At 52.1% G+C, this 25,967-nt stretch overlaps 1 protein-coding gene across 1 annotated transcript in view; it reads left to right on the top strand.

Moving 5' to 3' along the window:
* Positions 1-25,967, top strand: part of CACNA2D4 (calcium voltage-gated channel auxiliary subunit alpha2delta 4) — a 122,149-nt gene that overhangs the window by 53,395 nt on the left and 42,787 nt on the right. The window contains exons 24-26 of the mRNA XM_075553391.1: positions 10,797-10,892; positions 14,344-14,471; positions 19,350-19,430. Of these exons, the coding sequence (XP_075409506.1) occupies positions 10,797-10,892; positions 14,344-14,471; positions 19,350-19,430 (305 nt within the window). The remainder of the gene's footprint in view (positions 1-10,796; positions 10,893-14,343; positions 14,472-19,349; positions 19,431-25,967) is intronic.

The following is a 25,967-nucleotide window of genomic DNA, read 5'->3' as shown; positions in this document are numbered from 1 at the left end:
ACAGTTGAAGCGGATCTAAGCCTTGTTCCAAGCTAGGGCGGGAGGGGGTCATAACACCAGCAAAGGACAAATCTGATCTCTCTGTTTACAAGCTCCCTTGTACCCAGCTGATTGATCACTGAAAGGTTGGAAGTTCAAGTTCACTCATAGGCACTTCAGAAGAAAGGTCTAATGATCTCCACCACCTCCTCCCCCACCCCCGCCCCCAAAGAAATCAGCCATTGAAAGCCTTCTGGATCGCAGTTCTACTCTGACACGCAGGTGGGGAGGGGGGGCGGGGGAGCATGACCTCAAATCGACTCAACAGCAACTGGTTCTAGATGCCCTTGTTCCCTTGGCTGACCTTGCATCTGATGTTAGAGTGTACAGTTCCCAGGTAGAAAGAAGATGAATGGCGTGCACATGCAGGGTGGAATGAGATCTTTATCAAGAAAGAATGCAGTAGACTAGGTACCATCTCAAGCTTAGAGTATATAAACCCGTTTCATCCACGCAACAACCCCACCATATAGCTATTGTCATCATCCCCGTACAGACGAAGAAATCTCAGCATAGCAAGATCACACAACTTGCCCAAGGCCCTATGCCTAGCAGGTAGCAGAGCTCCAGCTGGCCAGCCTGGCTCCACAGACTCTTAGCCCCTGAACTTAGCCGAGACTCTTAGCCCTTGAACTGTTCCGCTTCATGCAGTGGATTAAATCAATAGGGGCCCACACGCTTCATCCTGCCAAGTTCCCAGATGAGCCGCAGGTGCCTAAGATGTTAAGAAACATTTAATATTGTGTTAGTCTGGGTAGACTAGCGAAATGAACTCATAAACATGCATATATATATAAGGGAGAGCTTTATATACAAGAGCAATTGAACATGGAGAAAACATCTCAGCCCAGTCCTGTCCAAGACCATAAGTCTGATATTAGCCCATATGTCCGATATCAATTGATAAAGTCCTTTTCAGACTTACGAAACACATGCAATGAAGCCAAATGCAGGACAATCACAAATCAGTGGGTAGAAAGCCTTTGGGGCCCAGTGACGTTGTAAGCATCTCAGTGCTGGCAGGGGTCTCTCTTTGGCTTCTCCAGCTTCCGAGGTCTGGTTGCGTCCATGTGGCTTGTCTTCTGCAATATCTCCCAGGCAGTGGCAGAGAGAGGGGGCGGGGGATGTATTCCACCTCCAAGGAGGAAGTACCAGATTTCCCAGAATTCTCAGGAGAAGGCCATGCCCACACAGAAGTCTCATTGGCTATCTCCAGATTGACAGCCTAGACTCCACCCCTACACTCTTAATCCTTAAATTGACACCATCTTAGGTGACTACCACAAATCTTAAGAAGTAGGCATTCTGGATTGGTATGTGCATCAAGAAGATGTTGCTTAAAGAATTAATCTAAAATGACATGCTAATAAAGTTGGGGTCGGGCATAGGGGTCATATCATCTCCGTAGGTTCAAATGAGACACTTGAAAATATGCTCATAGCCTTTCATGTTTTTAAAAGGCCCCCACTTCGATTAAAATTGTCCCAGGCCGACAAGTCAGCAGCTTGCTTACTGGGCTTCCAGACAGAAGCAAGACTGCCGCCACTGCTGGTTAGCAAGGTGCTGAAGGGATTCCTCATTGCAATTGGACAAGGGGAAGCACTCAGAGGCAATAGGAACTAGAAAGGAAGAGGTAAAATGATCCCCATTGAAAGATGAGCTATTAAGAGCAAAGACTCAATGAGAAAACTACTAAAGACAATAAGAGAATTCGTAAAGTAGCAGGTGATCCTCCCAACATTCAGAAACAAATGACATTTACGTGCTCCCAGGATCTGTGGGCTCACAGCCATGGGCACAGTCCTATCCGGGTCGTTGGGGTTGCTGTGCATTGGTATCCACTCCATGGAACCCACAGGGAGGGATATCCACAAACACAAGCCAGGTAGAAGAGCTCATGCAGAAAGGTCTAGACGAACAAAACAATAAGCCACCTCTGCCTGCGTATAAGAAGCCTCCAAAAGCTTAAAGAAGGGAAAGTACAAAACACGACTACAAGACACCTAGGGGGACTTGAACAAATGGAGCGACCCACGGTGCTCTTGGGCAGGAAGACGCCGAATCAGAAATATCAATATTCCCTGATTAATTTATAAGCATAACGCGATTCCACTAAACACGCCACCCAGAGCTTTTCTGGGGCCACACAAATTGATCGCAAATTTCATTTGCAAAAAGACAAGACTAACCAGGAGCTCCCTGAAAAAGAAGATCAGGGAGGGGAAGCTGCCCCTATAAGATAGAAATATATTACAAAATGTCTATGACTTGTAAAGATAATATTGGCACAAGAGTACTGTATTTTGCATGTAAGGCACCCATGTAAACATGTGCACGTATAGCAACCGTAGTGCTCATAGGAAACGAACATGGGAGGGGGTTGCATAGATTTGCAAAAACCATACAATGTGCACATATTTGCATAAAAATATGATACATGGGCAAACCAACAGAGCAAAATAGAAAACCCAGAATTTCTCCCAATTATATGTGTAAATTTAGGGTAAGAACCAGGAAGCATATGTCAGCTCAGTCAGGAAAAGAGGGGCTTTCTAATCCCTGGTTTGGAGCTCTCTCGAGCGCCATACGGAGAAGGATAAAATTGGATTCTGTCACACACCTGGATGGAGTCCAAATGGCTCAGAGATTTAAAATGCAAAAATGAAGCATGTGGGCACGGAAAGAAAACCCAGGCAAACCGCTTTAAAATCTACGAGTGGGGAAAGTTTTCCCAATGATGACTCAAAATTCCGGAGCAACGCAGGAACAACTGATCAATCTGACAACATGGGAATGTTTTCGTGGCAAAAATAAAACATGAGCAAAATAAAAGAAAGCATCGCATACCCGGGGAAGCGTTTGCAATCTTTTAAGACAGACAAATGGCTATGATTCCTCCATTGTCATATTGATGAGCCATAAAGCACTCTAAAAATAGCAAAGCAAAAGACCAACCACATAACAGGGAAAGTAGCAAAAGGCACAGGCAGTTCACAGCAGGGAAATACAAGGAACCCTTTAATATACAAAAAAAAAAATTCCACCAAACTCATAATGAAAGACATGCACATCAAAGCTGCACCAAGATTGTAATTCCCCCGTAGCAGATTGACCCCATTTAAGTCTGTTGTGAGGCTGTGGGGAAACAGCACCCCCATTCACTAGCATCATCACATACATACGGATTTACTCTCTGATCCAGTAACCCCACTTCCTACTCATTCCGAAGGTTCAGTAGCAAATGATGAAAAGGCTCAGGCATTGGCCATCCAGTACGGCACCTCTTATAGCCATCAGACATCTGGAACCTATGTGTCCATGAGGAGGGAACTGGTTAAAAAAAAATTATTCTAGGTCAACGTAATGGACTGCTGTACTTTGAAAAAGAAAGATTTAAAATATCTCTATATTTAGAGCTGCAGAATGCTTGCCAACAAACCATGAACACATTAGTACCCCATTGTTTATCTAAAAAGAGCAGGAGATACATTTTCATAATCACACACATTTTTAATCGAGACAATAAGAAGGTTACACGCCGAAAGATTGGAAGCACAAGGACGATGCTTCTATGATGAACGTTGCGGACTTTCAAGCCATGTGAATGCTTCATAGAATTATAGAACAAAATGAAATTTTAGTTTCGAAAAGCCCGGCCTTAACAAATTAACAAACACAGGAAACAAACCAGCGGTATCACGTCCGTGTGACCACCGTCCACAGGGGAGTTCTTCCCAAGGGGCTTCGAAACCCAGGCTGTCGAGCACCGTCTTAAACTGTGCTCTGCGCTCTGTTGTTAGGAATGTACTGGCCCTGTTGTTCTAAAGCTACAAAGAGAGAGCAGAGACGCACGATGGCATTAGGAACCAAGCGTCCCACCCAAACAGAAAGAGATGCGCATTTTCCATGTGGACGCTCTTCAGTTCTGCAGCGAAGCATGATTTGGAAATATGCTCCAAGCCGGGATGTATTTTCTCCTGCGGACAAAAAGGGGGCCCGTCCAGTTCTGTTCCCCGAAATGTCCCACCATAAGAGCGCCCTCTTTCTGGGGTTGCGTCTTTCCATGTTGTTTTCCTTGCTGGGCCCTGACTCCCGGTGCCGCTCGCTGGCACTGCGTGGACCATGCCCGTCCCCATGCGGAGTGCAGACCGGACGGTTGCCGCCCACAGGGCTTTTCCGTCGTCGGCGGGTTTTCAGCTGTAGTTCACCGGCTTTTCCTCCTCTGGGTCTCAGTCCGGAAGCCCCAGGGAAATCGGTTCAGCACCTGGCAACCTGCAGGCCTCCGCGGGCTAATGGGAGCCGCTTTGACTGGGAGGCGAACCTGGGCGGTCAGCATGGCCCATCGAAATGAGCCAGAGCTCCGTGGGGAAGGGCAAGGGCAGGGACCGAGCGCGCACGGAATGACTGAAGTTTAGTAAGATCATGTCAACAGACACAGTTTGAAGACCCTCTTACTGGCCCAAGTTGGGATCCTTAGTAAAAATAACGGCAATGGATTAAAACGCTAAAATTGTTCAAACATCAGATATGTTACAATCTTTGAATTCACAGTGGGACTAGGGGAAGGAAAACCCCTTCTTTGGGCATCTTTGGAAAGCATTAGGACACTGATTTATCACTTCGTTGTCTTAGACACTTTCGATTAAAGAAATATTTATTTATTTATTTATTTTTAATCATTGTATTGGGGGCCTGTACAATTCTTATCACAATCCATACATCCATCCATTGTGTCAAGCACGTTTGTATATTCATTCTCATAACATTTGCTTTCTACTTGAGCCCTTGGTATCAGCTCCTCATTTTTCCCCTTCCCTCCCCGCCCTCCACCCTGATGAACGCTTAAAAACTTACAAATTATTATTATTTTGTCATATCTTATACTTTTCTGTTGTCCATCACCCAGGGAGGAGGTTATATGTAGATCCTTGTAATCAGTTCACCCACTTTTCTGTTGCCCATCCACAAAGTAGGAAGTTATATGTAGATCCTTGTAATCAGTTCCCCCTCCCTCCACCCTCCTGGTATCACCACTCTCAGCACTGGTCCTGAAGGGATCATCCGTCTTGGATTCCCTGTGTTTCCAGTTCCTATCTGTACCACTGTACATCCTCTGTTCAAGCCAGATTTGTAAGGTAGAATTGGGATCATGATAGTGGGGTCAGGGAGGGAGCATTTAGGAACTAGAGGAAAAGTTATATGTTTCATCGTTGCTACACTGCACCCTGACTGGCTCGTCTCCTCCCGGTGACCCTCTGTAAGGAGATGTCCAGTTGCCTACAGATGGGTCTTGGGTTCCCAATCTGCACTCCCCCTCATTCACAGTGATTTGATTTTTTGTTATTTGATGCCCAATACCTGATCCCTTCAACACCTTGTGATCGCACAGGCTGGTGTGCTTCTTCCATGTGGGCTTTGTTGCTTCTGAGCTAGATGGCCACTTGTTTATCTTCAAGCTTTTAAGACTCCAGACGTTATATCTTGGGATAGCCGGACACCATCAGCTTCCTTCATCACATTTGCTTATGCACCTGCTTTGTCTTCAGCGATTGTGTCGGGAAGGTGAGCATCTTGGAATGTCAGATTATTAGAACAAAGTGTTCTTGCATTGAGGGTGTTCTTGAGTGGAGGTCCAATGTCCATTTGCTACCTTAATACTAAACCTATAAATATATGCACGTAGATCTATTTCCCCATTGTCATATATAAATATATTTACATATGTGCATTTCTTTATTTGGACCTCTGTAAATGCCCTTTGCCTCGTCGCTCTTCCCTCTGTTTCCTTTTAAGGAAGTAATTGTTTACCATGCTTTTCCTGCACAAGCTAGAACATTGACAAGGGGGAGTTTTTGTTTTTCTTTCTTTCTCTGTTTCAAGCGAGGCTGTGTGTCACAAAAGAACTTCAGTCGGTGTCTGCTTTACTTTGCCCCCTTTTATAACTGCTCCGGCCGTGTTTAGGTCTGAAGAATAAGGCCTCTGGAGGGTTTGTAAGGCTGTAAACCCCCCCCCTTTAATTTTAATCGTTTTTATCATTCTTCTCATTGTATTTGTGGAATATAACACCTGCCAAGAAAAACATACTGTAAGTAGCTACACAGCCCCTCGCACCCAGACAGTGACCACATCCCACTCAGCCCTCCGGGTGGGTCACTCTCCCTTCTCTCATTTCCCAGCCCACCCCACCGCACTCCTGGCCCCCACAGAGTCTGCAAACTCTTTGGTGTGAAAACCTCTTTTTTTTTCTCCTTTATAAAAATGGTGTCATGGAAAGGAAAGCTTTTTTATCAAAGTATTTCAGATAAAAATGAAGTTAAAATATATATGTGTGTATCTATGTACTGTAAAAAGAACATGACTAATCCATCAGCTATTATGTACCCCCTGATGAAAAATATACCACTTGCCAAAAAAAAAAGCCTATATCCAATCTGGCTTGTCAAACTTAGAACAACAGACAAACTCAGTGCCAGCTAGTGTATTCTGCTCATAATGACCCCACGGGAAATGACCCCCAGGACAGAATGGAACCTCTCCAGTGGGTTTCTGAGGCTGTAAGTCTTCCTGGGAGCAGACAGTCTCATCTCTCTCCCTCGGAGCCGGCAGCTGCAGGGGTTCAAACTGCTGATCTTGCGGGTAGCCACCAACGAGCAACCCACTACACCGTCGCCAGGTCTACACCACCAGGCCGCTGGTGTCTGTGTTTTTGGTTTCTCAGCCAATGCAGAGACAAGAGAACAGGCTCAGTAAAGCCAGACCACTGCAGCCACAGACTGCAGAACCTGAGGAACCCCACGGGACAAACGACCTAGTTTGATCAGCAAATACATTTCAAGGAAAAAAGAAGAGGGGAGGGAGAGAGAAGAAAGTGGAATGGGGCTTTGAAAGGACAAAAGATGACCACTGGGACACGGGCTCTCTTTTGGGGGTGATAAAAAAATACAAATGAAATTGGTAGTAATGGTTGCCGCACAGTTCTGTGACTATACTGAAAGCCACTTCAAATGGGCGGTTGCATGGCATGCGCCTTCTATCTCAATAAAGAAGTTGTGTTATTATATTATGCTGTTGCTGGCTTCCCTTGGGTCAATTTCAACTGATGTGGACCCCAGGGGACAGGGGACAACCACCCCCTGGGGCTTGCTAGGCTTAGAACCTTCACAGAAGCAGATGGCCGGCTCTCTCTCCCAGCTCATTGACATTGAGTTGATGCCAACACACAGTGACCTTATGGGACCAAGTAGAGCTGCCCCTGTGGGTTTCCGAGACTGTGAATCTTTACCAGTGTAGAACGCCTTGTCTTTCTCCCCCAGCCACTGGTGGTTTCAAACTGCTGACTCTTCGGTTAACAGCCCAACGCATAGGTGCCTCACCATGACACCATTATGGCTCCTCTCTATTGTGTTACTGCTTACACTCGTTGGTGTGTGAGAGTAAGTAAAAGACGACCGCTACATGCCATAGAAACTTTTATTTAGCAAAACAGCTAAACCGTGAGGCACTTGTTTCCTGACATTATCCCTCCCCCCCCCCCCCCCCCGTCTATATCCTTCGAAGGAAGCATTTCCCTTCCTCTAGCACACACACCCCCTCCCCAAGGACCCTGTGTCCTTTCATTGACACCACTTCCAGACAGCACTTTGGGTAGCCTAAAGGGACCCCCACGATGTTCCTTTAAACGTTCTCTCAGTGTGGGGAGCAAAACAGGAGTCTGAAAGGGCAAGACCAGGGCTGGAGGGTGGATGGCGTGAGGTTTCCCAATGACATTCTCGAAGGACAGCCCTTGCTGCCTATGAAGAGTGAGCGGGTGCACTGTCGTGATGGGGGATGGGGAATTCCTTGGTACACTTCCCGGCCTTTTTTCAAATGAACACAGTTTTCCATTTTCTTAAACCTCCTTCCTAAGAAGCTCCCATGATCTTCCTGAGTCTTTAGAGAAACTGCGCAGATTCCCCGCTCTGGAAGGAAAGAGCAACAACAGGAACAACCAGTCGTGCCCACAGACCTCCTGGGCTGAGCGCTTGGCCTTGAATGTAACTGGCCCAGCAGATCCTCTCAAAAGACAATGGATTGGCCCTTGCTCTCAGGGTTGTATTGGTAAATCTAAGACTCCTTGCTGGTTACGATTCCTTCCATAAAATCATCTTCAGTGGCTTTGACCTTGCTTAAAAGACGAATGGAAAGATGAGCTCTTTGAGCTAGCCGATCTTCGCACCATGCTTTCTTTGTGGTGACTCTAATATTGAAACAAGCGTGTTCCTGAGAGGACGTGTGTGCAGCCATGTACTGAGCACCGAGGCATGCTTAAACACACTGTGTTTGGCATCAATCCATGCATGTATGAGCTGGAGCCCTAGGAGGTGTGTGTGTGTGTGTGTGTGTGTGTGTGTGTGTTCTGGAATCCCCATTCTTCTCAACGCTAACCATAGTTGTTATGATCCACATAGTTTATTGGCATATAATTCATGCTTCATACCGCTTAATCATTCCATCACATCAAGAAGAGTTGTACAATCATCACCACAATCAGTTTCAGAACATTTTCTTTGTAATGATTTTTACTGGCCCTTGTATAATGCAACTATGGCATATTATAATTCACGGTATATTGTTATGTTATGCTACATCATATAGATGTTAATGAGGCAAGTAGAGAGACACAGGTATCATCAACCAGTTAGTTGTCATCAGATCTGATTCCAGCAAACTTTAAAAAATTAATGAGGTAGTTAGAAAATTATGAACACTGACCAGTGTTCATTTATGATATTTAGGAGGCATAGGGGTCTTAAGGGGTGATAATGCTATTGAGGTTGGGTCGTTTCTTTTGATCATTGTATTTTAATGATACAGGCTAACATGTTCACAGATAAGATGCGCCCTGAGATTTCCTCCAAGAGAAGCTAGTTGGGTGAGGGAAGGAAGCTGGAGATGCGACTCTCTTGACCATGAGCTGGTAATTGTTGAGGTTCACTGATGAGTATGTGAGGGTCATTATACTATTCTCACTCATTTTTCAATTTTTATTCTGTTGTGATCAAATAGATATACCACCAAAATAAAGATGGCCACCTGCGCCATTTATAGATGGGCAGTTCAGCTACATGGATCCCATTTACCCCCATTCGTTTCCATACCGCCAGGCACCCCAAGGAGCCCCCTTGACAGAGCGTTTACATGTTGGGCAGCTAACCACAAGGTCAGCAGTTCAAAACCATCAGTGGTTTCTCAGAAGGAAACCGAGACTTCCCACTCCCATAACAAGCTACAGAAACCCACAGGGTCAGTTCCACCCTGTCCTATAAGGTCACTAGGAGTTGGAATCCATTCCAAAGCAGGGAGTTGAACTTCTTCACCCCACACACAAAGTCAATAGCCCTTCAGAAATAGCTCCTGTCTTCCTCTTCCTCCTCCCCCCAGCCCCCGCTAACCATCCATAAACATTTGCCTCTATGCATTTGCACATTCTATGGAAGTGTGATCACACAAACTTTGTCTTTGGCTCTGGCATATTTCACTTAGCAGCCGTATCACAGGATGCACCGCAACTGGACAGCATCCCACTGAATGGATGTGCCACGTGGGGTTATCCGCTCAGCTGCTGATGGAGATCTGGGTCGTTTTCATTTCTACTTTGTGATTTGTGAATAATGCTGTCACGGACACTTGGGGGACTGCCCTCACTCCCTTTGAACTGGATCTGAATGTTTTTAAAGCTACACCTGAGCAAGGCGCCCCCTCCCCCTCCCTTCCCACCATTTCCCCCCACTCAAGCCCCACCCTCAACTAATGGCAGGTCTACGGCAAGACTCTGGTGTCTGAAACGTGTAGGTTTTCATCTGATTCCGTTGCACTCCCTGCCTAGACCACTGGAGTCCAGTCTGTAAGCCAAACGTTTTGACCCAACCCCAGGTGCTGTCTGTGAGTGGTGCCTGCTGCCTCCTCTGCCAACAGCCTAACATCTGGGTCTTTGTGAAGAAGTGCTTGGCTCGGCAATGCTTTGTTTACTGTCCATCTTGTCGGCTCACCAAAACCCCCAGATACACCGGGTTATGAGTCCACAGGTGCTGATATTCATGAATCCAGAAGCGAGGACCTCCCACCCTGACCCGGTCTGTTCTCAAGCTCCTGGTGCCTCTGCGTTTGGCATCGTGGCCTGGGGACTGTGGGGGAATTAGTTAAAGCCACGCTGGCGAACAGATTTTCATCTTGTCCACTCTTGTTGGACGATCAGAAGTCTACCGGGACGCTCTCCGTGTCGTCAGTGCCCCTCCTTTTCCATTTCAATACAAAGGTGAATGGGTGAACAGTGCTTAGAGCCTGTCAGGGTTGCTTCTGCAACATGAATGCTCCCTGAGGCCCCAGGAAGATCTCACTGCCTGAGTTGCCGCCTTGTCTTCAAGATCCAACCCATCCTCCCCACTAAAAGCCAGGCCAACCAATTAGGAATGATATCTGAACAGGCAGAGAGGCAGGGCCCAGGGGATCTGATTAACAAGTGAGGCATTGCCGGAGGAAGCCCGTTCTCCCTGGTGTCACACTGGAGACTCACTGTGTGTGTGTGTGTGTGTGTGTGTGTGTGTGTGTGTGTGTGTGTGTGTGACTCCTGAGAAATAAGCCTTCCTAGAAAGTGTTTCCCAGAGTCACACTGGGCCCGGGAGCTAGGAGAGGGGCCGATGGCCCTGTGGGTGCTCTCTCCACCCTGGTGCAAACCAGCACCCTCAGGTGAATGTCCCCTTGCTTTGTCTGCCTCTCAGAGAGCCCCAGGATGTGGCGGACATGGCGTTTCTGGGCACGCGGGCTGGCCTCCTTAGAAGCGGTTTGTTCGTGGGCTCTGAGAAGGTCGCCGACAAGTGAGTTGTGTGGGTTTGCTTGAGGGTGGCCGGTGAGGGGGGGGGTGATCAGGGACCCCAGCAGAGGCAGGAAAATACCAAGTTCCTGGCTGTGCACCTGGGCCACATGGACAGAGAGAGACTTGACTCTGGTGTCCGAGACCTGTTAGGAAACTGGGGCTGCTGGGAGAGTGGGGTTTACAGGTTGGAGAGTAAGACAAGTCATCCGTCCACCCGGAAGACAGAGGTGGCCGCTGGGGAAGAGACTTACCAAGTTCTTGATGAGAGCTTCCCCAACTTCCACAGATGGTGTGTTAGTCCGGGTAAACTAGAGAAACAAATTCATAGACACTCGTGTATAGAAAATAGCTTTATATAAAGAGTAACTGTACACTAAGAAAACACCCCAGCCCAGTCCAGATCAAGTCCATAAGTCCGATATTAGCCCATATGTCTGATACCAATCGATAAATTACTCTTCAGACTCACACAACACATGCAATGATGTTGAATGCGAGATCACAGGCCATTGGGTGAGAAGTCTTGTGGATCCAGTGGCAGTGGAAGCATCTCAGCACTGGCAGGGGGTCTCCACGTGGCTCCTTTAGCTCCAGGGCTCCAGCGTAGCTCCATGTGTCTTGTCAATGGAGTGTGTCTGTGCCCTGCATCCAGCGAGCTATTTATCTCCTTAGTGCCTCCAAATGGGCTCATCAAGCTGCAAGCTGATTGACGACAGGCTTTCACTCTTAATCCTCTCAAATTGACAACAGATTATGTCACTACCACGGAGGAGAATCTTGACATTATTTTCCCTTCTGAGATAGATCTCCGTGAAGGTCTAAACCAGGGGTCCTCAAACTTTTTAAACAGTGGGCCAGGTCACTGTCCCTCAGACCTTTTGGAGGGCCGGACTATAGTTTTAAAAAAAACTATGAACTAATTCCTATGCACACTGCACATACCTTATTTTGAAGTGAAAAAACAAATGGGGCAAAAACACCCGGCGGGCCGGATCAATGTCCTCGGTGGGCCGCATGTGGCCCACGGGCTGTAGTTTGAGGGGTCCTGGTCTAAACCTTCTGTCTGTAGCCCCTCCTTTGTGTGTATTTTCCCACCCCCTAAGGAACGTTCCTACTGGACTTGTTATCAGAGGGGGGCCATTGATGTCTGACTCTAACATGATAGGACTCCAGGCCCCACTCTCTGTGGAGTCGAAGTCAGCAGTTCTCAGCTAGTTCTCAACTGCCTTCCCCTAGGGGTATTTGGCCGTGTCTGGAGACATAAGCGGGAGAGGGTGCTTTGGTGTAGTACAGTGGTTCTCCACCTTCCTAATGCTGAGACCCTTTAAAACAATTCCTCATGTGGTGGTGACGCCCCCAACCATACAATTATGTTCGTTGCTACTTCATCACTGTCATTTTGCTAATGTTTTTAATCAGGCGACCCCTGTGAAAGGGTCATTTGATACCCCCAAAGGGGTTGTGACCCACACGTTGAGAACCGCTGGTCTCGTGGGTGAAGGCCAGGAGCGCTGGACACCCTGCGATGCACAGCGCAGCCCCCACAATAAAGAAATCCCACTTCAAGCAGACCCCAGCTTCTAGGGGAAACCTGAGGGGCCCAGGAAACAGACTGCCCGGGGCACCTGCCTCTCGGGGTGCTGCAGCAAGGAGAGGTGAGAAACCAGAGAGGGCCCTACTGGGCATGTGCCCCTGTCACTGGTCCTCACTGGGCTCCAGTGGGTCAGGGCAAGCAGGCACCGGGAGGAAAACTGCTGAGGGCATGGCCTAGTGAGGCAGAGGAACATCCGCTTTCTCTGACCCTTTCTTGCCCCACTGCCCTGCACAAGGTAAAGCAATTGACTGGAGAATTTGAGCCCAGGTGGTGGGCATTGTGGACTGACCCGAAGGTCCTGCTCCTTGGAGAGCCGTTCTCTGTCACCTGCAGCTCTCTGTCCACCTGGGTGTCCACACCATCATCATCTCCTGCCCAACCAGAAACTGCGTGCCCATGCCTTTGCCTGGCAAGGTTCAGGCAAGTACCCTCAGCCGCAGGTGGGAAGCATTCTTGATGGTCCTGGTGCCCATTCTACAGTACTGAGAACAGATGGAGGAGCTCTCAATGCAGACAGACTGCAGATCGGGCAGAGACCTGCCTCCCAGGAACACAGCTACCATTCAGGGCCACACACACACGCACACACGCGTGCTACACGCCTCCAGGGGGCACCGTTAACCCCATTCATGGGTAGCCCCCCAAGAAGACAGAGCTGCGTGTGGAATTGTAGGTCAGTCACCTGCCAGTCTCAGCGAGCCACCTTGTGGATTACCGCAGCCCCTTTACGATTCCCCCACCGTGCCTTCCTCCCTCCCACTCTGCTCCGGGCCCAGCCTTCCCTCCTGCTGGCTGGTGTGTGTTCAGAATCATAATTAGCAAGGTAAAGCTGCTCAAAAAAATCCCACCAAAAAACTCTCATAACGCATTCTGAAACCTCAAGGCAATGATTTTTTAAGTAACCATTTTAGGGGATGTATGCCCTTCAGTTAGGGCGCCGGTAGAATTGACTCTATCATTTCCTTGTTCAAACATTCCAAAGAGTCAGACAAAACGATGTTAGGCTGATTCCCAAAGAACTCAGCCCTGCAGACAGAAGCGTTTACATACACATGGAAAGTGTTCCTTCCTTAAACAGATTCTGTACCGCTCCTAAGGGGACCTGGTTGTGCATTGGTTACGCATTGGGGCTGCTAACCACAAGATCAGTGGTTCGAGTCCACCAGGAGCCCTTTGGGAGAAAGATGCAGCTGTCTGTTCCACGTTAAGATTAATACCATCTCAGAAGCCCCATAGAGGGTGACTATGAGTTTGAATCAACCCAACGGCAGTAGACATTGCCATCCGTGGCGAGGTAAGTCTCCTAGCCACTACTGGGCCACCCGTGACCACGCCCATGTGATTCTGGAAAAGACCATAATGGCTGGGGAACATGTTCTGAGGCAATATCAATTGAGGGGCTACTATTTTCCAAGTGGGGACAGTGGCGGAGTTGGCACCTCCCATGGGGAGGCCCAGGGTTGATGCTCAATCAAGGAACTTCATGGGCAGCCTGTCTGTCGGGTGAGGCTTGCATGTTGCTACAATGCTGCCCAGGTTTCCGTGGAGCTTCCAGATTAGAAAGGCCTAGCAATGTCGTTCCAGCCCAGTCAGTGAGATCTTATGGTCACAGGGTGTGATTCCACTCACTATGCTGGAGTGGCCTCCAGCTGAGGTTCACATTCCCCAGCTGTCTCAGCAAGAGCCCCAGGAGGGATCTTCTCTCTCTCTCTCTCTCTCTCTCTCTCTCTCTCTCTCTCTCTCTCTCTCTCTCTCTCTCTCTCTCAGCACAGCCAGGATGACTTGGTATGAAAAAAATGAGACAGAAGTGAATAGAGCCCCAGATGTGGGGGGAGATGTCACACCTCTCTCCTTACAGGAAGTTCCTGACCCCTGAGGATGAGGACAGCGCATTCACCAGGGGCCACTTCCCTCTGTGGTACCGCCAAGCCGCTGAGCAGCCAGCCGGCAGCTTTGTCTACAACCTCCGCTCCCCAGAGGCACCAGGTAATTGGCACAGCTGTGCTCTGGGGCACAGGCCAAGCTAGGGTGCCCCTCCTGCCCCTGCACCCCTGGTGGGAGACAGCAAGGAGATATGAGAGCAGGAGCCCAGACTTCCTGTGTCCCTTCGTCCCTTCTCTCCTGGGACACTTTTTAGCCACATGAGAACATCAGTCCTGCCCTGAAGACGGGGCTGGTCATCTCCCTAATCAGCAGGTCAAACTGGCACTTGAAATTCTCACAGGAGATTAAGGAAAGAGACTTGACCAAAAATCAGGAGAGTTGGCTTCCAGTCCAAGGGAGTGAAAGAGTCTATCTCTCAGATCCATCTGTCTACAACTCTGAGTGTCTTGGAAAACTCCTGAAATCAGGCTTCAGTGCTTCCCAAGTCCACCATGGCTCTTCCCAAAGAGACCAAGGGAAAACAGTCCACCCCCATTCCCTTCGGAGGCTCCCGGGGCTGGCAGCACAGCCCACCCGAGGAACTTCTCCCACAGTGGGGCCCCTCCTGTGTGGCAGCCAGTGGTGCCAGAAGGCAGCCAACGATGGGCCTCAGCCCACCTGGCAGACAGAGCCCTCCAAAGGGAAGGGCCAGCACGATTGTCAGAGCTGGCAGGAACTCTGTCCAGCCTCCAACTCCCACTTGGGATTAATAGCCAAGAGAGAAAAGACAACCACCCCTAGAAAATCATTAAGCATCTAAGGCCAAAAAGGGAGTGTCGGAGCCTGAAATGGCCGCCTCTTGTTTTCCACATGGAGGGTCTCAGAGCCTGAGACGTTGTGTGAGCGCCCGGAGCCGGAAGCCAAGCAAGTCCTCTACCCATTACCTGGGAGGGAGGAGGACTCTGCCGGGGACCACAGAAAGCTCCAGGACCTGTCCCAGTGGGAGGAGAGCTGAGAGAGGAGGTGGAGATGTTCAACGGGAACGGGTGAGCTGAGGAGTTGGCCTGAAGAAAGGAGTTCTATTCCTCCCAGCAGTTAAACACCGAGCGATGAACCCAAAGGCTTGGGGGTCTGTCCGATGACAGCCTGGAAACCCGTCAGGGCAGCTCCCCTCTCTCACACGGAGTCACTCTGAGTCAGAATCGATGTGCCCCCAACAACGACTTCGGCTCTCAAATTGCCCTTCCACAAAAACCCTTCCCATCTCCACTTCCGCCCAAGCCATCCCCATGAGGAAATTGCCTGCAGGTGACCTCTGGGGAGACCCTTTGGGGGCTGCAGAGAGCAGGCGGGATGATCCGGTGAAAGTGGACCTGTGCTGATGCCCCTCTCTGCCACACCCTGTGCATACCCCCTCCACCCAGGGAATTGATGGGCTTCACAAAACCGTTTCCCCTTTGGGACTGCTCCTAGGAGCTGCTCTTTGACACAGAGAGAAACTGAGGCACGGGGAAGCTCAGGAGTAGCTCAGGACAGTCCACGTCCACATCCACACAGGAGTTGCTGTGCAGGTTAGGACCAGGGCCGGGGTCTCCACTTGAGTGAGTCCAGGGGGCAGGAAGGAGTTGAGGGGAAGCAGTGTTTCCATCGCCAGTGAAAGCCCTAGAAGGAGGTCCTCAGCACCCATCTCCTTTCTGCACTGCCCGCCCGCCACAGGGAGGGGCTCCCCCACGGCTCCTTGGAGGTTCCCTGAGGTCGGTCCTGGGCCCCAGCCCACAACCCTCCCACCCCCGCCCTGGTGCTGGGCCCCTCCTGCTTCCACTGTCACCCAGGACTCTGCCTGCTGGCTGCTGGGGGAGCTTTTGGTGGCGAGGTAGGAGGGCAGGTGGGTGGGGAACTGAGCCCCAAGGAGAAGAGAGGGGAGCTTGCCAACCCAAAAAAAGGGAGCTGCTGAGCAGGGAGACAGGAGTGCACTCTCTTCACACCCTCGCACACCCTCCACCCCAAAGCAAGGGAACAACACAAACAAAGATCCTGTTCAAGGGGGAACCTGGGAGGAGGAGGAGGAGGAGGAGGAGGCAGGCACAGGCGCAGGCTGACACCCTTGCCCTATGCTTAGGGCCTGGTGGGCTGAGCTCTGCCCACACGGAGCTGTCTTTTGCAGTCAGTGCCTCAGCAACCTGACAGCGCATGACACCGGCTCGCTAATGCCCCGGTGGCACAAGCCAAGTACTCTCCACTCCGTAGCCCACCTCTTCCAGGGCAGCGCCCCAGCAGCCAGCTCTTGGTTGCTCGCTCATTCACTCCAGATGGGGGGCCAGGAGCCCAAGTCGCTTCTGTCCACAGGGAATGTGTCCCTGGGGTCTGCGCACCCTCCCTGGCACTGGCTAGAGCCTGCGCTGGCTGGGGCACAGTCACAGCAGCAGGCCTGGGCAGAGAGCAGGCGGAGGGGCCCAGGAACCCTCCTGGAGATCGGTCACAGCCGCGTCTTCCAGAAGCTGGGCTCCAGAGGCCAGGGGGCAGGCTGAGCCGTGCGCCTTGTTTGCCCTCGCTGCTCTGACCATACCAAGGCCGCAGACTCCAGAGCCACCTGCCACCGGGCAGCTCCAGTGTTGGCTCCCATTCCGGGAGATATTTCCTTTCAGCCAGGGCTCCGTTTCTGTTTGTTTGTTTATTTTACAGCTTTCCTGGCACATAGCCCACATGTCGGACAATTCAGTAGTTCAGTCTTATCCAGAAGAATTGTACCCTTGGTGCCCCAGTCAAGGTTAGACCATTTTTCATCTTAGCGTCCCTCTCGTTTTTATGCACTCAGAAGGAGGGCTTTAGGCTTTTCTTGCGAGGCCGCTCTGTGTGGAACAGAACCGAACTCAGCAGCCAAGCACATTAACCGTTTGCCCCACCAGGGACCAGCTGCCTAGCAGACACCAGACACCCGGGGTCAAGTGGTGTTACAACGGACATTCTTGCACCACCAATCTCTGCACGTGGCCTGGCTGCTTCAGACAATATTTGTTATAGAGGCCTTCTAACAATGTCACATTGGGTGGTAAAAGGAGCCTCGTGCCTTGTTATTTTCAGTAACAGAATTGGGCCTCTAGGCAAGACTGCCGTGAAAGGTTCATCCGGGACCACAGACGGGTAAAAATAGGCAAGTCCAAGGTCTTGTGCTGGCCTATGCCACCTCAGAGATGCTCTGTTCTCGTGTGGAGCTGGAACTGTCCCTAAACGCGGAGCCTCATGCCACGGTGGGTCCGTGATGGATTTCTTGCCTGGGAGACATGAAATGGGATGTGAGAGACCCGGTTAGAGACCCGGGCTCGATTCCCACCTGCTGCGCTTCATGTACAGTCACCGCCCGCTCTCCAGCGGGTACCCAGCCTTCCATGTTCCGATGCTGCTGAGCAGGCTTTGGGGAAGCGCCCAGGCTAAGACACACCAAGGAGAAAGGCCGGGGGATCTCCCTCTGAAACCCAGCCAGGGATCACCGGAGCCTAGTCCTGTTGAGCACGGGGTCACCAGGAGGAAGCACCATGGAAAAGACCACTCAGGATAGCCCCTCCTGCCCTGGGTGTGCCGCAGGGGTGCAGGAGCCAAGTGTGTAGCAAACAAAAGAGCGTCTCCGGGGTGCTGATGTGGAGGGGGCGGGCTGGTCCCACCAACAGCCATGATTTACAGAATGCCACAGATGTGTCAGATACCATTCGGCCTACGGGGCACATGAGGTTGTGGTATCTGGCTTTCTGAGCGGGACCAGGAGAGTCACTTCTGAGTCACGCCTCCCAAGCAAGGGCAGCCCACGGTGCAGGATAGCACCGACGAAACACACATCAGCCCTCTGGTTCCTGAATGCTTCCCTCCACCACCACCACCACCCACCCCCCAATACCACAACCCAGTTCTACCTGACAAATCTGGCTAGACCAGAGAACACACATTGGTACAGATAAGAGCTCTCCACACATGGAATTCAGGACAGAGAAAGTCCTCAGGAACAGTCATGGGAGTAGCAATGTCCTGAGGGGAGGGGGATGGTCTGGGAGAGGGCAGGGGAGAAAGGGGGAACCCATCACAAGGTTGGAGATATATAACCCACCCCACCCTCGGAAAGGGAAGAATAACAGAAATGTGGGTGAAGGGAGACAACTGACAGTATAAGATACAAAATAATAATAACAATATACAATTGATTATGGATTCACACAGGCGGGAGGATCGGGGAGGGAGGGGGGAAAAAAAGAACTTATACCAAGGGCTCAACTAGAAAATGTTTTGGAAATGATGATGACAACATATGTACAAATACGCTTGATATGATTGATGTATGGAATGCTATAAGGGCTGTAAGAGTCCACAATAAAACAATTTTTTTAAAAGAAAGGGAAGCCCAGGATCCCCTACCACCCAGCCCTGGGACACAGCCCAGGAGAACTGGTCACAGCAGGATCCTGAGCTGATGCTGCCTGGACCTGAAGGGGGCAGCAGCGAGCAGAGTCAGGCTTGAACAAATCCAAAGGGGTTGTCTTCAAACGGAGGGGACATCACAGGGTTCCAGCTGCAGTGTTGAGTGGCCAGGGGCCAGCTCCTTCTCCGGCAGGTTCAGTTCTGCTGAGAAAGGCAAGCAGCCTCTGGCACTTAGGACGTGCTACCTTAAAGACTGGCGGTGATAGAGACAGACCTATCACAACAGCTTCCCAAACACCACCACCACCACCACCACCCCTCCCCCCCGCCCGCTCCTACCGCCACCCCAGCAAGGTCTTTGTCTGCTGCTCATGATCCGGTTCATGGCAACCCCGTGTGTGTCAGAGCATTCGGAGGATGTGACGTCCCAAGTAAATCATCAGGCTTCTCTTCTGAAGACCTTGTGGACAGACTTGAACCCGACACACGGACTCTCTTCTGTTCCAAGAAAGATGCAGGGCTTACTCCCACCCCTACCCCGCTACCACTCCCTGACCCCCAGGACTGAGGAAGTGACTGCAATTCCCGTTTCCCCAGAGAGTCCAGGCGAGCCCGTGGTGGTGACAGCGAGCACAGCTGTGACTGTGACCGTGGACAGGAAGACGGCCATCGCTGCAGGTAGGCGCTGCCCTCTGGTGGCCCCGAGGCCAGGGAGGTTGTGGGTTGAGATCAAGAACAAGGCTCAAAGAAAAATGTGGAACAAAACTTAAAAACATTAAAAGGTCCGGCTTACTGGTCAGCTAGAGAGTGGTAGAGCCCCCTGGGATTCGGGCTCTGCGTCACCCTTCAGTTCTGGAAATGAACCCACGCAACTTAGAACAGAGGTCCCCAAACTTACTTGGCCTACTGCTCCCCCTTTTCAGAAAAAAAAAGTACTCAGTGCCCTCCCCTGGCCATGAAAAACTTTGGTCCCATAGCCCACAATCCAGGTTAAAGTATAGGTATCTGCTTTGCCCGCTCCCCAGATTGGCCCAATTCCCGGTGCCGAAGTGTAATCAACCATTTGTGATCAAAAGGGCAGCATTTCCTCGAGGACAAAGCTCAGACAGGCATGGAAAGAGGGAGGCATGGAAATGGGAACCTGGGGAGGAAGGGGAAATCCGTGATGTTGCACTGTGGGGGGGTGCAATGAATGGACCCGAAACAAAATGTGCATGGCTTGTGGAATGGAAAACCCATCTGCTCTGTAAACCAATACCGGATTCACACACACACACACACACACACACACAGGTGTGTTTGTTTGGTTTGTTGCCTTCTTTTTAAGAATAAGGTTGACAGAAATGGCATGAGAACCCCAGTATGGTCTGGAGGGACCACAGTTGCCCAACCTGTTTTCTTTGGTAGAAACTGTGGGTGTGAGGGGACATGAGACTGTCCTAAGCCATTTAGGTTCACAGCCATCGGTTGATACCCGAAAGAATTTACAAAGTGAGTGCAAGGAAGTCCCCAGAGGTGAAGCCATCTGTTGGGGGTCACAGAAAACAGAAGCTGCAACCCGAAAGCCAGGCCCCCTTCCCACCTCTCCGTAAGCTGCCTTCCCATTGCCCTGGGTGACTTGGCTGTTTCCCTGAGGAGGGGACTCGGCTGGTGACTCAGGTCCTGAAAGTAGGAACTTCACCTGTGAACTCAGTGCGTGCCAGGAGCCAGCCATTCCCCGGGCTCGGCCCCGTCCTGTCCTCAGGGCGGCCCACTGGCACCTGCTCCATTTCACACATGAGGAAACCAAGACACAAACATACCCCGTGCCCTGTGTCCCACAGCCGGGAGCGACCGAAGCTCCCCTTAGAGCTCAGGTCATTCTCCCCAGAGGCAGGCAGGTCTGCAGTCCTGGGCTGCAGGCCTCTGTGACTCAGGCGTCCACCTCTGCAGCTTCCCCCAGTCCCGTCCTTTCTTGGTGCCTTCGAAGCCCTGGGCAGCCCTGCTGGGTTTGAGAACCACCCAGCCCGGGTGGTGGCGCTCTCCCTACTCTGACTTCAGCTTCTGTGATCTGGGCCAGCTGTATTCTGGAAATCTGCACCATCTAATTAGCATTAAGAAATTACTTGTGTCGAGTCAATTCCAACTCATAGTAACCCACCCCCCCAAATGTGTCGGGACAGAACACATCTATACAATCCATAACAGCCCCACTACAGGGCTGTTTCTTGAAGGATAAATAGATTGCCGAGCCTCTCTTCTGAGCTATCCCAGGGTAGACTCAAGCCCAGCTCATAAACCTTCTCTATTTCCTGCTGGGTTGCTGCTGGGTGCTGTGGGGTCAGCCCACAATGACATGGGTGACACGTGATATGCCCCCCAGGCTGTCAATTTTCCCAAAGCAGATCACTTGACCTTTCTGCCCCCCAGCCCCTCCGTTGGCAGCCAACCACTGAGCTGCTGTGTCACCAATGCGCTCTGCATTGTGTGGGGACTCCCATGGGCGTTCGAGGAGCAGCAGCCCTGGATCCAGAGGTCTGGCTCCCAGGCACTGGGGAACCCCAGTGAGGGGGTGAGAGTAGAACTTATACAAAGCTGCAGTGACGGGGGTGGGCAGACAGCGAGCCTCCCTCCGTAGGCTGCACTGGGGCCAAGGGCGTGAAGGGAGCAGAATGAGGTGAGGCAGACGGCTCCGGCCTGAGAGGGCACAGGGCCTGCCTGGGCCAGGCTCAGGGGTCCTTTCCCAGCCCAAGGTCAGACGCGGGGACACGGGATGGCAGGCCTGTCAGCAGCCATCACTGAACGTCAGCAGTCCAAACCCAGCTGCCCCATCTGAAAGGAGCCTGTGGGGTCTCGCCCTCTCTTTCCTTAATCATGACACGCTGATTCTAGACAGACCATGGCCCCAACCGCACGGCCAAGATGGGTCTGTGGTTCCTGCTGTGCCCTGCTTGACTCCCTCCTTGGCTCGAGCCTTCTCTGGCCCTATGCACCTGAAGGGCAAGAGCCCAGCCCGGGGAAAGAGCCACGGCCAGCTGCAGGCTGAGGCCTCCCGCACCCTCCAATTATTTGATATCATTTTTAACTCTGAGCTGAATGAGAGCCGTGCAGGGTTGCCGTGGAAACCGAGTTCTCCGTTTGCCTTGGGTTTAACTCTCTGCAAACGATTGCTCTTACGCTCCAGGCTTCTAGATGTGACAGGGGAAAGATAGGCGCTGCAGACCTCAGACTGCGATCATTGTCTTCTGCTTTATTGTGTCTTCTGTCATCTCCTCTCCCTGGCCTGTGGCACTGCCTCCCTCATCCAGGAGCCACTGTGGGAGGGCCTATGGCCCAAGGCAGCTGTCCTGATAGTGTTGACAAGCCTGTGGCTCTGCATGCAGGGTTGAGCACCTGAACAGGGGAGCGCAGAGTCTGGGGTGGCGTGGGGTGGGGAGGGAACAGACTGCAAAGGGGAGAGGCAGGAGGAGTCTTCTAGAACTGGACTAAACAGCTCCGCTCCGTGCTCACCAGGTGCACACAATGCTGGGGGATCCACGGAATGGGTAGAGATGATGTTAATCTCTGAACAGGTGTGTGCTAAAATCCTAGCTTTCTAGCTCTTGGACCGGGACCCAAACCCTATTTGGGTATCAAGCCAAGTCGATCCACTGTGCTACCATTTTATACAGACTGTGTTTCTAGCTTGGTACCCAGCTGCGGGGCATCAGGCATGTCCCCAAAGTGTTGCACAGAGCCCTGCATGCTCAGGTCTGCCGTCTGGGATTCCTGGGGTCTCTCGCAGGAACACTGAGCTGCATCTGGATCTGCCCTTCAAGTCTTTCCCTGGGCTCTTGGTTCACGCAGGGGGTGAATGGCCCCGAACCCCAAGACCAAGCACACTGCTGCATCAGGAGAGTCAATGCAGACTGGCAGTGGGCCTGCAGGCCAGGGTAGACCTGCCCCACCGAGTTTCCAAGGCTGTTGGTCTATCTACACGGAGGCAGACTGCCTCCTCTTTCTCACACGGAACAACTGGTAGGTTCAAACTGCCAACCTCTTGCTTCATAGTGTATCGCTTTAACCTCTGGGCCACCCGTGCAGTGAATCGGTGAATCTCAGTGTCTGCAGCAGGGCTCTTTCAAGTCTGCTCTGAACGGTTGCGGCTAGAGAAGGTCGATGCCCCATGCTTAGCACTGCTCAGAAAGGGGAAGAGCCTGCTTCTACTGTGGAGTCAAGAGGGTCCCCCAGGAATGCGACATGGATGGTTCCTGGGAAGGAGACATCAGACCACCAGAGAAAAAATTCAGTCTTATTCTCTGAAAAGTCATGGCCTCTTAGCTCGGGCCTGACCAGTCAGAGGCTGGGCTCCAGGGGTGGACTAGCAAGTCCCTAGGTTTTCTCCTGGCCCCACCCAGCCACGCTGGCCATGTGGTTCTGAGTCCTCCTGTGCCGAGCCCCGTGGATGGGACAGAGCTGTGAACCCAGAATGCAGTTTGTCTGTCCTTCAGGTCCATCGTCCAAGTGCGAGCTGGCCATGAACCCCTCCACAATCACAAGCCCCATGGGCCTGGCCATGGCCAATGCCACCCTGTCTGTTGCTATCGGGCAGGTCTCCCTACCTCACTTCACCCGGTAGGAGTCCCTGGCAAGTGCGTGCCTTCCAAGCATCTGAGTCCAGTGGACCCCACTGCCAGGGCCTTTTCACATCAAGCCAAGGCGGTGGGGTTCCCCCATGGTGCCAGGCGCTTATGGGACTCCCAGCCTCACCTTCACTCCCCCCAGAGCCTCAGGCATTGGTATTGCCAGGATGAAGCGTGGGTGAATTTAAAATAGCCCTCCAGCTCTGCCGAGCCGGGAGCCTGCTGCGCTCAGCTAGAGAATCTTGTTTTAATCTGGGACTCTGCCCCCCCGCTTCTCTCCCAGCTGTGCCCGGGAGAGGCCCCTGGGAGAGAGTTACCCATCTGTCTCCAGGGTGCTGTGCCTCAGGGGGATATCCAGGGCACTTTGTCCAGCACTTGAGGGAGTGGGGGGTTAGAACCGACTCCCCCAGCACCTGTATCCCCCATCCTGCCCAATAAGACTAGGAAGTACATAGGAAAATACAGTCTTTATTGGTCTTCTGAAACAACAAACCAGAAATATAATTTGACCTTTAAAAATCTGTCTCAGGCTGAAGATGCTACCAATGACAATGCCCTCCCCATCCCCCACTCCCTTTAGAAAACCCCCAGATTTCCTACCAGCCCCCACAGGCCAAAGGATGAAGGAAGACGGTGTGCCCGCTCAGGGCGGCGAGTGATCCTGAGGAGCAGAGCTCTGCCGGCCCTAGTGATGAATGACCTTCTCAAGGGCATCTTCCCTGCCCGCCACTCGCTCCCCCTGTGAGAGTCAGAGGGAGGCTGGGTACAAAGGGAGCCGCCAGGCTGGCGCTGACGTGCCTAACACCTTCCGCACCACTCCAAGGGCTTGACTGTTCGCTCCGTGCTGGCTTCGCTCTGGGCCCCAGCCCAGACGCCCATCTGGGAGCAGAAGCCCACCTGGTGCCCTCCTGGCCCTCTCTGAGCCCCAGAGAAGCCCATGTCCAGCAGAGGCCCGACCCGGTCCTCGCTCCTCACTCCCAGGTGGTGACACCAGGAGAAGGGCCAGACTAGGAAAGAGCCGAACCAGCTACCCCACTGCTGCTGCCGGGGTGATGCTGTCTCACAGCACGTCCGGCCCCCAGGGTACAGAGGAGAACTGCCCATGGGGGTTCCAAGGCCAGGGTCCTTTAGAAGCAGCACACTTGTGGTGGAAAAAAAAACAACACTCCAGCTCCTGGCACCCTCCAGAGTGACTGAAACCCTGCAGGGCCTCTCCTCGCCCTCCTGGGTCCATGGCCCTGGGAAGCATGCGGGCAGCAGGGAAAGCGCAGCTGGGACCCCCTCTCGGCTCAGTTCAGGGCTTGGGGCTCCAGCCTAAGCAGACTCACCAGCACCTCAGTTTCTGAGAAACGGAAGCCCCAGGACTTAAACCTTCAAACGAACTGTAGTCTCCCTCTCCACCTCCCTGAGTCTCTCTGGGATATGGTGGCAGGCGGCCTCACCAAGGGCCACATTCTCTCTGCCTGACCTGCACCCTACCCCATGTCTCCAGGTGGGAGCCACCGACCACAGAGCACGACCCCGGCCCAGGGCCCCCCATTCTGCCTGAGATCTGGAGATGCTGAAGGTCAGGGGGGGGGGGTGAGAGAGAGAGTAGTGGGTCTCAGGCTGCAGGATATAAGGGTAGGATTGGGGGTGTCCCCACGGAGCCTGGCAGTGATGGTGAATTTAGGCAGCACTGAAGAGACACCCAGTGGGAGGTGGCTGGGCTCACGGGAGGGAGGCTGCCATCCACGGATGCTGCAGCTGCAAGGCCTCTGGGCCGGTGTCCCTGGAAAACCCGGCAGGAGAGGTGTGAGTGGGTTGCCATGGTGACGGGCAGTTTTTTTTCTCTCTCTCTCTCTTCAGCGGCACCACTTTGGCCCACTTTCGAACATCTCAGAGGAATCCTTGTGGTATCGGTCTGGGTCTCCCCACCATCCCACACCCTCGCATTGACTTGAGAAGGTTATCTAGGAAGCAAGAGGGCCTATGGCCTAAGGGCTAGTGATCCCATGGGAAAGCCACGTCTCTGCTACCCCACGGGCTCAGCCTCGCTCCCTCGTGGGTGTGTCAGTGTCCCTATCCACAAGACTGTGCTGGTGATGCAATGAGTTGGTGTGAGCAGGACCCGGCGGGTCCAGGAGTAGCGTGGTCTTCAGCAGGAGCCGGGCCATAGCGGCATCAGCCGGGGGACTGTGGTGTGATCGCAGCACTGTGTTGCTAGGAGTTGGGTGGAGACACAGCTGCTGGGTCTACGTTTCATACCAGCGGCTAGATGCTGCTGCTTGCGCACCACAAGGGGATGGAGACTATCCTTAGGACTTAACCAGAAGCTCCCGCCCCCGTGCCACTTCCCCAGCCCCCTCAATGCAGGTCAGGAAGGGATGAGCGAGGGGCTGAGAGGGCTACAAACGGGCTGACTACACCAGGGCAGATGGGGGTGGGGCAGGGGGGGTTAGAATGCTTGTCCAGAGGCCTCCTCCTACAGTCTTCCTTCCCAGTGCCCCCAGATGTTCCAGCAAAGTAGGGGTCCAGCCAGGGGCATCCGCAGGAGCCTTCAGCACAGTGTGGCTTCCTGGGGGACGGGGGAGCGTGTGGTTCAGAGAGGCAGCCGCAGGGCGGCTTGCTTGCC

Source organism: Tenrec ecaudatus, chromosome 6, assembly GCF_050624435.1.
Source record: "Tenrec ecaudatus isolate mTenEca1 chromosome 6, mTenEca1.hap1, whole genome shotgun sequence".
NCBI classification, from domain to species: Eukaryota; Metazoa; Chordata; class Mammalia; order Afrosoricida; family Tenrecidae; genus Tenrec; species Tenrec ecaudatus.
Note: the sequence above shows the minus strand (reverse complement) of the source record. Positions and strands in the feature narration are given on the sequence as shown.